Raw genomic sequence first — 15,307 nt, 5'->3', positions numbered from 1 at the left:
TGCGACAAGATTATTTGTTGTGGTAAGATTTCGATAGCCAACCATCCAGCCAACCAACCAACTAGCCAACAGACAGTCCTTTAGAAAACTTACAGCAACCATCTCTGGATATACTACTTGTAATTTTCTGTTGATAATTTCTTGTAGGCTCCAACCATGTACAATGCAGCCGATGTTGAAAGTATCTCTTCGTCTAACATGCAACTGGAGAAAAAAGGTAAGTAAAACATCATCATCCTCATCATTATTATTATATTTTCAATGAGACTTTTGCTCTGCAACATGTTATCCTGATACTATATCAAGAGTGAGCCATATCTAATGGCTAAAGGTCCTTCGGGTCATGCCTTCTCCTTCAACTTTCTAACACCCACCTTAGAATCCTTGCTGTTCCTAACAAGGCTGTTTTCTGCATTGTCGCTATGTTCTGAGTTCAAATTCCACCGAGGTTGACTTCGTTTCATTCTTTCAGGGTCAATAAATTAAGTACCAGTGAAACACTGGATCAACTGTTCCCCTTCCCCCAAATTTCAGGTCTTGTGCCATTAGTGGAAAGGATTATTATTATTATTATTATTATTGAGTGAGAGAGCAGTGTATGCCATAAAGTGACACTGGAGTAAAATATATGAAGCCCAATATATCCATCATGACTACCCATTTGATAAGGGTACACCAGACACATGCATCACAACCATATGTGCACAACACAGTGATCTATCGAGATAAATAGTGCATGACCTTGTAGGTGGGGCCAAGTTAGAATTTTCTTAAGGTCGAGTAGCCCATTCTGCTCAAAAGGTCTCTGAATAAGGGTTGTTTAAGGATGCTGAATGGAACACCCATGTTTCCAGAGGTGAATTATCCAAATCCCAAAGACTTCCTCTCAACACATGGGTAAGATGCTCTCCCACTACTTCTGCTTGTGATCAGAGATGCATATATCATCAGCCACTAAAGGTCATGGTCAACTGGTTACGGTCAAACAACTGACAAGCAAATCTGTGGTATTGAGCAGAATATTTGCTGTAGCCCATCTTTTATACGAAGACAAAACAATGTACATAACACTTCCAATCAGTTAAGATCAGAAGCCATGAGAGCCACTGCCTGGTACTGCCTCAGGATATTTATCATCATCATTATCCTTATCTCTGCCTTAGCAAAGGCGGAGGAATTGTTTTCAATTATGTTTGCTTGTCTGTGTACAGGATATCTTGAGAACCACTGAATGGATTTGGTTGAAACTTTCAGGGATGTTTGGCCTCATGACTGGCACAAACTGATTAGATTTTGGGATCAACCCGGTACCGAACAAAGATTCTGGATTATTTGTTATATTTACTTTACATGAAGTATTACTATCTTATGTTGACTTTCAAGTCTTTCTCTGATTATCTCCCTTGAAAGCATGCACATGGTTTCCATGTAAGTTATGGTGGCATTGCTGTTTCCAGAGTTTTATTTTCCTTTCTCTATTATTAATTTTACTTGCGTCTCTATCTTAGTAGAAACTGATAGATAAAGAAATCAAACTACATAAACAAATGGCAGCAAAACCGTTCAGAAATTAAATAACACTAACATATTCAGTAACAATAATAAATTGAATTTATCCTCAACAATTTTTAGTTTTACCAATTTTGTATATATAGCTCCCATTTAAAACCTCTTATATCTGCAATGTTCAAGCTTTTATTTGAAATTAGAACCGTATAATTTTGAAGTAAAATTATTAACATTTTAATCCAAAAAGTGTACATACAGTTAATATTTATGTTTTAGAATATTTGAGTTTAATTTTTCAATTATGGCAACCATGCTGAATTGATTTGCTAAATGCATCGCTGCTTCTTAAAATTTTTCAAATTTCCACTGCAGTTTTTATCTATAATGGTAATTTTAGATGCTCTCCCCTTATGCGTTCAATCATTCTTCATCTTGATATTTCCGCTTTCATTAGCGCTTAATGATATTCTTTTATTCCATCTATTAGGAGGCATCCGATCTCTCCTTTCATTGTGAGAGTGGAAACAAAAATGATGGAGTTAATAGCTTGGAAAAGTTTAATTATTGTGATAATTCCTATCAGAAAACTAAACAAATTGATAAAGAATATTGATCAAGACTGCTATTTTTAATTCGTTATTGATTTTATTACCTCCTCCACTTGTTTACAAAATATTATTATTAACAAGCCAATGAGTTCCTGTATTGCTGTTTTATCTGTTACAAATAGTAACTAAATTTTCTGCCTACTATATCATTTTTAACTTTAGCTCTTTGCTCCCTATGGAGCATAGGCTATCAATGATGTTTTTAGTAAGGAAAATTCTAGAAGGAAAATTCAAACGAAAAGCAGTATGAATGAAGTTTTGGTTTGACCTTTTAGCATTTAAACCGGCCATATCATATTTGACCTTTATTTATGTTTACACCTGCCAGATCCAGCCTCTCACACTTACCTTACAATGTCATTCTAAAAATACACAATCACATCATTGAGGTCTTGAAGTTACAACATAATGCATGATTAATTCAAAACAGGGAGAATAATTAAGTATTGTATTTGACAGAATAGTACGAATGCAAAAGGGTTGAAATGTGAATATCTTAAATAAATTAACCCCCCCCCATTAATCAATCTAGCATGTATTGAATGGAAATATTTTTACAATTAGAGTAAAGTTTATTTGCCAAAGTAAAGTGGCAGTCCTGATTAGGATGAATATTACTATTTAGCCCCAGGAAAGCATCCCCAAGATGTTTTCCTGGGGCTAAGTAGCAGTAACATTTGTCCTAATCAGGACTGCCACTTTACTCTAAAGTACGTTTGCTGTATGTTTCTTGTTCAGAGATTTTGAGGTAATAGTTTTTCTATTTAGTTTTAGAATTTTAAACTGAGAAATATTTTAATTCAGATTCGAGAGAGAATAAATTATATCTCTTTGTCTGATTTACCTTTAAATTGTGAATGCAAAAAAAAAAAAAACCAAAAAAAAAAAACCAAAAGAAGTGAACCATCAAAAATTTGGTTTTAATTTTTAAAATTTATTTACAAGTTTTTGAAGTGTCTCTTCTGCTAGAGCACTGGCAATTATTTAAAATCTTGGATTTTCTTCTGTCTATAAAAATCTAACAAATCCAGGATGATTGCTTTGACTAAATACTCTTGGAAATAATGAAATATCTACTGTTTGTAGTTGTTTAACCCCAAGTAAGCCCACATTGAGCATATTAATGATCAAAGGCATTCCACTTGTGTCCATTTTGGCTTTTTAGGTACATCCGAGTTTACATTATCTAATGTGTCCTTTTCTTATTTTCAATGGCAGAATGCAATTTATAGCATGTTTGGCTGCTATTTCTAGTAGGTTGATCAAACTATGTTGAGGCTCCAAACCTGACTCATAGTAAGGGATGATTTGAGAAAGATTCAGCTGCTAGGTCTAGCAGGTTCTGTGACCATGGAGAGGCTGTTGAAGTTGGCTCATTGTAGTTGCCATCTGCCATGACACAAAAACAGAGGTGACAGATCCTATTTCCTATCATACTTAAGATTCAGTCTTGATTGACAGCTTATTTATTTAACCCTGATGTTTAAAGAAAGGCCTGCAACACTGGGTAAATATTTTCATATCAGAGGAATTGGCCACCACTGCCCTTCAGGGAGGGCATGGTGGAATACCTAAATATCATTTTTGCTTTCAGAATGATTACTAAACGAGAAAGTACTCTCTGGATCAAAATACCTTTTACTTGTTTCAGTCATTTGACTGCGGCCATGCTGGAGCACTGCCTTTGAAGAGTTTAGTCAAACAGACCAAGCCCATTTGTTGTGCTGTTTTTACAAATCTGGTACTTATTCTATCGGCTTGTTTTGGTGAACTGCTAAGTTCCAGCAACGTAAACAAACCAACACTGGTTGTCAAGCGGTAGAGAGGGAACACACGTGTGTGTGTGTGTGTGTGTGTGTGTGTGTGTGTGTGTGTGTGTGTGTGTGTGTGTGTGTGTTTGTTTGCACCCCCCCCACTTGATTACTGGTGCTGGTATGCTTATATCCTCATAGCTTAACAGTTCAGCAAAAGGTGCTGATAAAATAAGCACCAGGCTGAAGCAGGAAATAAGAACTGGGGGTTGATTCATTCGACTAAAAGTGGTGCTCCAGCATTGCCACAATCTAATGACTGAGACAAGTAAAAGATAAAAGATATTTGTGTGTGTAGGTGGGGGGACTTCCACGTGGTTTCTTTTTTTCCAAATTTACTCACAAGATATTGGTTGGTCTAGGGTTATAGTAAGAGACACTTACTCAAGGTGCCACTCATTGCAACTAAACCAAAATCTACAGATTTTCAAAACGGGATTGTTAACCACACAGCCACTCTGGTGCCATTCCTGCCAAGTTTATGCCTTTCCTGCAAAGTTTGTACCATTTCCGCCAAGTTTGTGCTGTTCCTGCCAAGCCCGTGCCATCCCCGCCAAGCCCGCGCTGTCCCTCGCCAAGCCTGTGCCTTTCCCGCCAAGCCTGCGCCATTCCTGCCCCAAATTTAAGTTTTCCAAACCAATTTCTGAAAATTATTAGCCTACAAACATAGCTGCCGGAGTAGCTGTGTGGCAAATAGCTTGCTTACCAACCACATGGTTTCAAGTTCAGTCCCACTGCATGACACCTTGGCTAAGTGTCTTCTACTATAGAATGACCAAAGCTTTGTGAGTGGATTTGGTAGATGGAACCTGAAAGGAGCCCATTGTATATGTATGTATGTTTATGTATCTGTGTCCTCCTACCATCGCTTGACATCCAATGTTGGTGTGTTTATGTCCCTGTAATTTAGCGGTTCGGCCAAAGAGACCGATAGAATAAGCACTAGGCTTACGAAGAATAAGTCCAGAGGTTGATAATTTTCAACTAAAGGCAGTACTCCAGCATGGCTGCAATCAAATAACCAAAACAAATAAAAGAATAGGAAAGCAAATGTCAGCACCCAAAATAATTCCTGCGATTCTTTTATTAGTATAAATACAGTTGTGTGCATTGAAAATTGTATTTATGGCACATTAGATTGATTTGTACAAAAGAGGAGTTTGTTAATTATAATTAATTGACTTTTTAGTGTTTTTTTTAAATTTTAATTATGTTAATGTTATTAAATTCAAATCCTAAACATCATCATTGTCTTAATATCAGTTTTTTTGTGAGTTCAAATTCCGCCGAGGTCAACTTTGCCTCTCGTCCTTTCAGGGTTGATAAATAAGTACCCCCAAAATTTCGGGCCTTGTGCCTAGGGTAGCAAAGAATATCAGTTTCTTTTTTTTTTACCTCTATGCTAGCAAGTATTGTAGATCTGCTGATCTACAAGACAGTATTATCATTTCTTTTCATCTTGTGATCTCTTGTCTTTGAGACCCTATATGAGGGCTGGCAAACCTGAAGCTCATTTGATACTTTCTTTAAGTTTTGTGTTTAATTTATAATAATAAATGTGAATTTGTTACTTTAAATCCTCTGCGACTATCCAATAGGCCTTCATGAAACTTGGCACATGTGTGGGGCTTATGCCCAATGCGGTCACTTACACACTTGGAATTTTTAATAAATCGTTTTTTTTTAAAATTGTAATATTTCGGCATTTTTTGCACTAGCCATAGTTACATCAATTTGACGAAAAATGCCGAAATTTTATGAAAAATGTTTCATGGGGATAAACAGACAGTTTATTAATGGTAATCTATTTAGCATTTGCTAATTCTTCATTTCAATGTGAATTGTTTTGATTTGCTAAAACTTAGTATTTCAATTCATTGTTTTAATTTCCCAACGTTTCAAGTTTTGAACAACACGGGTTCGCTACTCTGATCATTTTTTCCATCAAATTGGTCCTACCCATTATTATAAGTAGATTTAAAAGTTTTGAAAAATGGCGAAATTTGACAAAAAATGTTTCATGGCTATAAACAGTCATCTTATTAATGGTAATTTTTTACTGGGTACCTCAGCTAGTTTCAAAATAAAATTGCATGTGTAAAACATTTGTTTCAAAATAAAATTTGTAAGTGGCAATAAAGCAATAGCCTACAATTTTATGATTTTAAACAAACGAAAAGTATGAAAAAATTTTGATTCTGTAACTTGATTATTTGACTATTTAGTGCATAAAGTTTACAAGCAGTCCTCAAAAAACTTTGTGATTAAAGTGGCCTGCAATGTAATTTTTGTTGGCCAGGCTTGCCTTAAATTCAGCACCTTGTCACTCCACCCATTGATTGCTGTGAATGCAACATTTTGGGTTTTTTTGTTTTGTTGTTTTTATTTACCTTATATGTTCAAGCATTGCTGTGTTATGAAATTTACTTTGCAACCATGTGGTTCCAGGTTCAGTCTCACTACGTGGCACCTATGTTTTATATTCTGTGCTAACTTTTCTTTTTTATCAATATTACAGAAGACAACATTAGCTACATGCAACCAGCTTTGCAAAGTGAGACCATAACTCCTGTGTACAACAGGAACACTCGTCTAAAGAGGAACATGAGTACTGTTAAAGAAGATCCTGACATGCCAGACGAAGATGTTATAGTAAGGAAATTTGCTGATTTCGTTTTATTTACTTTATATATTTTGGAACTAACACAGCTGTAATATAAAGCAGATTTGTGCAGATTTAAAGCAGAATGTTCTTTGAAAAATCAATAAGAAACAGAACAAATAAGTTTTCTTTTTTTTTTTTCTCTCTTTCAATAATCAATATGGGAAAATATAAGTTTGCACTAAAATGATCTTTAAGAAATTTTTTGTTTTTGTTATTAATTTAAATGAGGTTTCTATGCTATTAGGAAAATGTCATTCTTTTAATTTCATTTTAGTTATCCAAAGAAGTCTAAGCAATAATGTTATTGCTTGGCATGGTATATTGTAATTGGCTCTTGTAATGACATTTAACAGAAAATATTTCTTTAACAAACTACCTTGAAATAAATACATCCAATTGCTGCACTATTGAGTTACATAATAGCTTCTACCACATACCTACCTCAACCATATGAGTGAGCAAAATTGAATATTAAGATAAAATGAATTTTCATCCTATGAATCTATGCAGGTCGTCTTTGAGCACTCTTTTATGCTTTCAGATTCAGTTTATATAAATATTTTTATTTTTAAATTAAAGTAAATCTTTTTTTCTTTTCTTCTTAAATTATATTTGGAAATATTCAGAAAACGATTACTCTCCAAGAAACCTCTATTGAAATGCTCTTTATAGATTTTCTTTCCTTCTCTCTGAAGTTTTTGGAGTCCGTTCTTATTAACCTCTTCCCTCAAGTGGATGGGGCTGATTGATGGAATCATTCAGTTTACGTTTGGAGTTATGTTATTTTTAAGTCAAGTGAGATCAATCAGTATCATCATCGTCGTTTAACATCTGTTTTCCATGCTGGCATGGGTTGGATGGTTCAACGAAAGCTGGCAAGTTGGAGAGCTGCATCAGGCTTCAACTGTCTGTTTCAGCATGGTTTCTACGGCTGGATGCCCCTCTGAATGCCAACCATTTTATAGTGTACTAGGTGCATTTTACATGGTGCCAGCTCAGGTGCTTTTTGCATGGCATATTAACTTAAAATATGCACATTACTAGATACTGACACTCTGTTGTTTCTGGTTGTTCTGGGTATAGTTTTAAAACTGCACCCACTAATGGGGCCCTAGTCTGGTAGTTTCAGCATTTTGATAGAATAAGTGTCAGACTTGAAAAAGAAAAAAGTATTAGGGTTGAGTCATTTGACTAAAAATTATTTAAGGTGGTCTATACGTTTGTCTGTTTGTCTTGACATTGCAAGACAGTTGTGGTGAGTGTCACTCTCTTGCATGCTGTGTCCATTCATTCCCAATCTTGTGCTAAAACATGCCTGGTCATGAGGAAATATTACCTTAACCCAGCATAGAAAAGTGGATAGTGTGCCCCAGTATGGCCTCAGCACTGAAACGTATAAAAGAAATAAAATGATGATGATGATTGTTAAAACAAAAACCTGATTCCTTCTTCTCTGTTGAATTTTTAGTGTGTGGATAGAGGGGAAATCATGTTATTTAGTTTTGTTATAAGACTATTAGCTTTACAGTTTGAATGGCACACAATTTTGACAGAAAGTTGCTGTCAAACAGCAGCTTTGTGTTTATCACAGCAAGCGTAAATAATAGTTTGAAATACCAGTCTTGTTCATGCTAGAGGTTTCTCCTGTAAATTAAAAAGGTGGAGGTATGCAACTGAGAAAGTATTTCAGTTCACTTCAACTAAAATAAATGAAAATAGCAAATGAAAGAAGCAGTAATGTCTAAAACCCTTTATTAACAGTAATCGCCAATAAGCGAGATAGTGAAATAACTGTAACTTTCCATACTGTTTGTGTTTGCAGCAGACAACCCGGCCAGTAATCGCTAAACTGAAAGCCAACACAGCAAGACTAAGAATGAGTATTAGTGCTGATGATCTGCTTGGTAAAACGGTAAGTATCTGTTTTCTTCATAAAATTATTCAGGAATTTTTCAGCAATATACATTGTGTTGTTCATGTCTTGTTAACCACGTATTCCTGTAGAAATGTTTTCTTCTTTCTTTTGCTGATTCATTCCTGTAAAATCACGCAAACTTTCTGTTCTGTCGGAATTCCTGGTAGGGTTTGATAAATTCTGTTTTATGTCTGAAAGGAATAATCGTGAATTTCTTTTGTTTTTGGATGTCAGCTCCCTGTCTATTATTTGACCCTGAAGTTGTGAAAGCAGCAATGGAATTTATTTAAGATTTATCTGGTCCATGATCTTTTGCTGGAGATCTCCATTTACTTACATCTACATATTCACTCACTCACACATACACAACACCATGCATTCACACATACCCACATGCACCCACACACATTCACACATGCCCTCACACAATCACATCCACCCACATGCATTCACACACATCCACATGCATTCACAAGCAACCACACACATATGCACCCACTTGCATGCATGCACACTTTCACCTTTCCGATTTACTTACAGGCATTCATCTTCATACACACGCACACTCACATTTATACATTCCTACATGCACTTATCTGCACACATTTTCAAATGCATTCACACACATAGATGCACACACACACACACACACACACATTCACATACTCTTATTTACTCATTGAAGCATGCACACATAAATTCCTACACATGCATATTTAAAGATGCACACAATTCAGTCACGAACATGTTCAGTTATGCACATGTTCACAAGGATGCACATATACACATATGCATATATTTGCACATGTAACCATGATCTCACACACACACACACACACAGAGACTCCTATTGATATACACACATCCATTTACACATGCGCACACACACACTCCTATTCATATACATACAAACATTTACACACACACACCTACATCTATTCAAATACACACAAGCATTTACACACACACACACTCCTGTTGATACACATACAAACATTTACACACACATACTCCTATTCATATACACACACATACTCCTATTGATATACATACAAACATTTACACACACACACACACCACACACACACACTCTTATTCATATACACACAAACATCTACACATGCATTCATTTACATAACTTCTTTGATTAAAGAAGTACTAAATGGTATTTTGTCTGCACTAGTTCAACTTTTCTAAGGTTAACCTCTATCTGTTGGATGAAAATTTCCCGTTTATTGGGAAAATATTTGATTATGTTTGGTGACTGAGAGAGTTTACTTTGCTCAGTATTGAATATTTTATTAGAATCAATCAAAAAGTACCTTTACATAACTGAAATACCTCTGACAATAATTGGGTAAACACAAATGCAATCTTAGAATTTCTAAATTTTGTTAATACTAATTGAATAAATCATGACTTTCTTTTTCCTGTTTTGTTTATGTTGTATGAATCAGATATCGGAAACTTAATTTATCAAACTCTTCTTCATGCTTACCATTTTTAAGATGATCAGTGATCGATATGACCTGCTTTCTCAGATATAACAATAGAAGAGGTATCACAGCAGAAAAGCAGTGTCATAGCCAATCATTTAGTAAGCTTCTGTTTCCAGATACCGTCCAGAGCTAACTTTAAAATGTCATACTAAATTTGTGCAACTTCCATTGAACAGTCTTTGAAAGCATCCATGAATGACAACGGAATTTTCTCTAGCAGTTCCAATTATTTCACATATCAAAGATAACAATTTTGAACAAATGCACTTTTCCTGTGTGTTATTAACACAACTAAAACTCACCTATGACCAGAAATTTTAAGCTCTTTGTAATGAGTAAACGAAAGAAAATAAAAATTAGATTAAAGGCCCAGGCATAGCTGTGTGGTAAGAAGTTGGCTTTCCAACCTCAATGTTTTGAGTTCAGTCCCATTTGTGGTCCTTCGGACAAGTTTTTTTTTTTGTGGTATAACCTTGGGCCAACCAAAGCCTTGTGAGTGGATTTGATTGGTGGAAAGTGAAAGAAGCCTGTTGTATGCATGTGTGTGTTTCTGTGTTCCCCGCAACCACTTGACAACTGGTGGTGGCGTGTTTACATTCCTGTAACTTAGTGGTTTGGCAAAAGACACTGATAGAATAAGTACTAGGCTTAAAAAAAATAAATACTGGCGTCGATTTGTTTAACTAAAATTCCTCAAAGTGGTGCCCCAGCATGGCCGCAGTCCTTCCACCTCCCTCCTCGCCCGCCCCTCCCTCCTCGCCCTCCACCTCCCTCTCCTCTTTCGTCCTCCCTCCCTCTTAATGACAAACACGTAAAAGAATAATAGAGTGTTCTATCCATCTCTCTAAATCTCTTAATCTCCTTAAATCTCTTAATCCCACCAAAATTTATCTAGAAATGATTATCTCCCTTACAATAACTGATCACCAGGGTTCACCATATATATTTAAGACCCACCAATTTGCTATAAATGCTTAACCTTTCCATATCAGGTCATGTCTTAGGGGCAACTTCTCATACATAGGTGCAGGCATGGCTGTATGGTGGACAAGTTCACTCCACAAATCATACAATTGTGAGTTCAATCCCACTTGGGTGCCATACATCTATTATAATCCTTGGTTCACCTGCAGTCACATCATGGCTGGGATTTAACTGAATTAAACTGTGCTGAAGCTTGTTGTTTGTGTGTGTGGCTGTGTGGTGAGTGGCTTGCTTTCCAATCATGTGGTATTGGGTTCAGTCTCATGGCATGGCACATAGAGCAAGCATCTTCAGCTATAACCCTGGGCTTACCTAAAGCCTTGTGAGTGGACATGAGTGAACTGAAAGAAACCTATCGTGTGTGTGTATGTGTATGTGTGTGTGCGTATTAGTGTCTCCTTACCTTGACAGTAAGTGAAACTTATTTACAACTATCACCATCATGCAAGCAGTGTCCTTCACTTCCAATCTTCAGTGAAAACATTTTTGGCCAAGAGGAAATGGCGTCCTCATCTTCGTTTCCATCTTCACCTGCCTCTTCTCTCCCTCTCACTTCTCTCCTCCTTCCTCTTCCACTTCCTGCTTCTCATCCTCTTATTCCCCTCCCTTTCAATTTTCTTGTCTCCTCTCCCTTTCTCTTCTTCTCTCTTTCTCCTCTCTCTCTTTCTCCTCTCTCTATTTCTCCTCTTTCTCTTTCTCCTCTCTCTCTGTTTCTCTTCTCTCTCTTTCTCCTCTCTCTCTTTCTATTCTCTCCTTTTCTCTTTTCCCCTTTCCCTCTTCTCTCCCTTCCCTCTTCTTCCTCTCTCCCTATCTCCTCCCCATCTCTCTCTTTTCGCCCCTCCCCTTCTTGTCCCTCTCCCCTTTTCTCCCCTCTCCCTCTTCTCTTCCCTCTCTCTTCTACCCCCTTTCTCCCCACTCTCTTCCCCCTCTATCTTCGCCCCTCTCTCTTCCCCTCTTTTCTCCCTCTCTGTTCTCCCCACTCGCCTCTCCTGTTCCTCTCACTTCCCCTCCATCTTTCTTACCTTCCTTCCTTCTCCAACCATCCTCAATTCCCCTCTTCCCTCCCCCCTTTCTTTCTCCACCCTCTTCTTCCCCTCTCTATTGGCTTCTGTGTCCCTAAGTCTGCTTCCCCTTACCACCTACACCCTATCTCTCTCTTCAGCACCATTCCTACTTTACTCATTTCAACAAACAAATCCTTCTGCTCAATCCATTCTTATCTCAAAACTGCAATCCTCTTTACCATTCTTTTCCCACATTTTCTCTTTCTTATACAAAGCTTCCTACAGAAGTTCAAACTAATCACCAACCACATTCACCTCAACTCTGGAAGCATCTAGAAATGTCACAAATGCTGCCCCCCAGCCTACTTTGACTAAATTAATTTTCAAAAATATAACTTTTCTTTCTGTTTCAGCACGAAGAATTAGTTTTACTGCTTATTCAGTTGCGACGTAACAAAGCTAAATTTGAAAAGAATCGAGTAAGTCTGCGCGAACAGATTGAGGCTCTTCGACCTTTTGAACAAGAATTCAAACGACAGTAAGTATTTCGAGATTATATTCTAACAATACCTTTGTGTGCTGGCACCACATAAAAGACACCCAGTATATTCTTTAAAGTGGTTGGCATTAGGAAGGGCATCCCAGCCATAGATACCATGCCAAAATAAGCTACTAGAGCCTGTAGCTGCGCTGTGGTTTGCCAGCCCCTATCAAACTGTCCAACCCATGCCAGCGTGGAAAATGGACACTAAATGATAATGAGGATGATGATGACATTTTTGTTTGGTTTCATTTCTTTTTCTCTGATTCTGATCTTCATCAGATGTTGTTAAACTTAAAACCAGTTCAGATATATTTGAACCCTTAAAAGACTTTTCACTTCAGTTTGTCAGAGAGAAAAATTTCTCATTTAAATAAAAAAATGGTGTTCAGACAACATTGTTATCATCATCGTCATCATTTAACATCCACCTTCCATGCTAGCATGGGTTTGACGGTTTGACTAGGGGCTGGCAAGCCAGAAGGCTGTTCCAGGCTCCAATTTTCTACAGCTGGATGCCCTTCCTAATGCCAACCATTCCAAGAATGTAGTTGGTTTTTTTATATGTGTCACTGGCACGAGGGTCAGTCAGGCGATACTGGCATCGACCATACTTGAATGGTACTTTTTACGTGCCACCGGCATGGGAGCCAGTCAGGCAGCACTGGCATCGACCACACTTGAAGGGTACTTTTTACGTGCCACTAGCAAGGGAGCCAGTCAGGTGGCATTGGCAATGACCACGATTGAATGGTGCTTTTTACATTGAACGGCACAGGTGCCAGTCAGGTGGAACTGGTATTGGCCATGACAACATTGTTGTCTTGTTGTGGAGTATTTTTTCCTCCAACACAAACTGCAGGGAAAAGTCTTTTACAGGTTCAAATATTTCTCAAACATATATGAACTAGTTTTAAGTTTGTTTAATCCCAGTCACTGCATTGCACATCTGCTCACGAATCAGATGCTAACTTACTGTTAATTAACTCCTGAAACTGATTTTAATTAAACTGTTTCATTAGAAACTTCTTTTCTGACTCTGAGCAATGTAAAAAATATTGCAGCTTTGACAGATCTCATACATTTTATTACTGAATCTGAATAATTACCCTAGTTTTGTTCTTGCAATGTCTTAGTTCTATCATTACCTCTGCCCTAGCGAAGTTGGAGGTATCATTTTCAGTTGTGTTTGTTTGTATGTTTGTCCGTGGACAAGATATCTCAAGAACTGCTTGATGGATTCGGATGAAACTTTCAACAATGTTTGGCCTCATAACTGGCACGAACTGATTAGATTTTGGGATCGATCTGGTACCAGACAAGGATTCTGGATTATTTTTCTATTTTTTAAACTTAATTTTTGAGCGTGGTCCGGTTCATTTTTAGTTTTTTGTTTGTGAAAGCAGTCAAATTTATTTCAGATATTCTCATTTTAAAAATCATCTCTGGCTAATCGTTGGGAGGATGTTGGTATTGCCTTGGCAGAGGTTTGCACTCTCTGAGTGCTCATTGCTATTTGTTTTATGAAAACCAACTTACTGCTTCATTAAACATTTAGCATTTAAATCAGCCATTTCTGGCCTCAAAATTCCACCTGTTTTTTGTCCAAACTGGCCAGGTCCAGCCATTCATACCTACACTAAAATGTCATTCTAAAAGTAAGTAACCACATCATTGCTACAAGTTAATCCATGATTAATTCAATACAATAAATAAGTCTTACATTTGAAAGAGTAATCTGAATGCTAAAGCGTTAATGACCATTTCAAAGGAAATATTTAATCCTATATCTTTACACAGACTTGCTGAACATAATACAGTGTTGGACTTTCATCTTGAAGATAAACATGGACATTATATGGAGCTCAAGAGACAGTGCGATGATGTCGAAAACAAAGTGAGTTATTACATAACATTTATTGTTTACTTTCTTTAGGGCTTTCTTAAGGGGACAAAATCAATACCAGACAACATGCTTTGCAACATTTCCCCTGGCTTTACATTCTGAATTCAAATTCCACCAAGTTTAATTTTGTCTTCCATCCTTTTGGGGTTGATAAAATAAAGTACCAGTGAGGTACTGGGGGTTAATGAAATCAACTAGCTCCGTCCCGCTAAATTTCAGTCTTGGTGCTTATAGCACAAATAATTATTCACTTTCCTTTTTAATCTACGGCTTGTTAATTTCTTATTTTATTGTCCTTAGAATTAAAGAAAATCACATGAATTTTCATTGTTAAAGCATTTCTATTTTTTCTCCTTCTCTTGTAGCTTGAGATGTATAAACCAATTGAGAGTTTAGTGGACAACATGGTAACCATGGGAAGTTTATATGGTGGAAATAACTACATGTTAGCTACACAGTACCGCAAGGTATAGTTCCCTTTGATATTTACAATGAATCTTCATTCTCATAACTGTAAAACAACTCAAGTCTACTTCCAAAGAACCAAATTCCTTGATTTATATATTTACTGACACCCACACACCCACACAATTACTGTAGAGACAATTTGTTTTTATACAAACACACACAATCATCATCGTTCTGTTTTTCCTATATTCTTTTACTTGTTTCAGTCATTTGACTGTGGTCATGCTGGAGCACCATCTTTAGTTGATTCCAGGACTTATTCCTTGTAAGCCTTGTACTTATTTTATCGGTATCTTTTGCTGAACTGCTAAGTTACGGGGACGTAAACACACCAACGTCGGTTGTCAAGCGATGTTGTGGGGGCAAACACACACACACATATACGATAGACTTCTTT

The 15,307-nt window shown here is 36.9% G+C and overlaps 1 protein-coding gene across 4 annotated transcripts in view; it reads left to right on the top strand.

Moving 5' to 3' along the window:
* Positions 1-15,307, top strand: part of LOC115213919 — a 186,512-nt gene that overhangs the window by 129,091 nt on the left and 42,114 nt on the right. For all 4 annotated transcript variants that reach the window (XM_029782905.2, XM_029782907.2, XM_029782906.2 and 1 more), the window contains 6 exons: positions 148-217; positions 6,447-6,580; positions 8,416-8,505; positions 12,409-12,533; positions 14,337-14,433; positions 14,808-14,909. In XM_029782905.2, coding sequence (XP_029638765.1) covers positions 148-217; positions 6,447-6,580; positions 8,416-8,505; positions 12,409-12,533; positions 14,337-14,433; positions 14,808-14,909 — 618 coding nt within the window. The remainder of the gene's footprint in view (positions 1-147; positions 218-6,446; positions 6,581-8,415; positions 8,506-12,408; positions 12,534-14,336; positions 14,434-14,807; positions 14,910-15,307) is intronic.

The sequence above is a fragment of the Octopus sinensis genome, linkage group LG7 (assembly GCF_006345805.1).
Source record: "Octopus sinensis linkage group LG7, ASM634580v1, whole genome shotgun sequence".
NCBI classification, from domain to species: Eukaryota; Metazoa; Mollusca; class Cephalopoda; order Octopoda; family Octopodidae; genus Octopus; species Octopus sinensis.
This window is presented reverse-complemented; position numbering and strand designations above follow the sequence as displayed.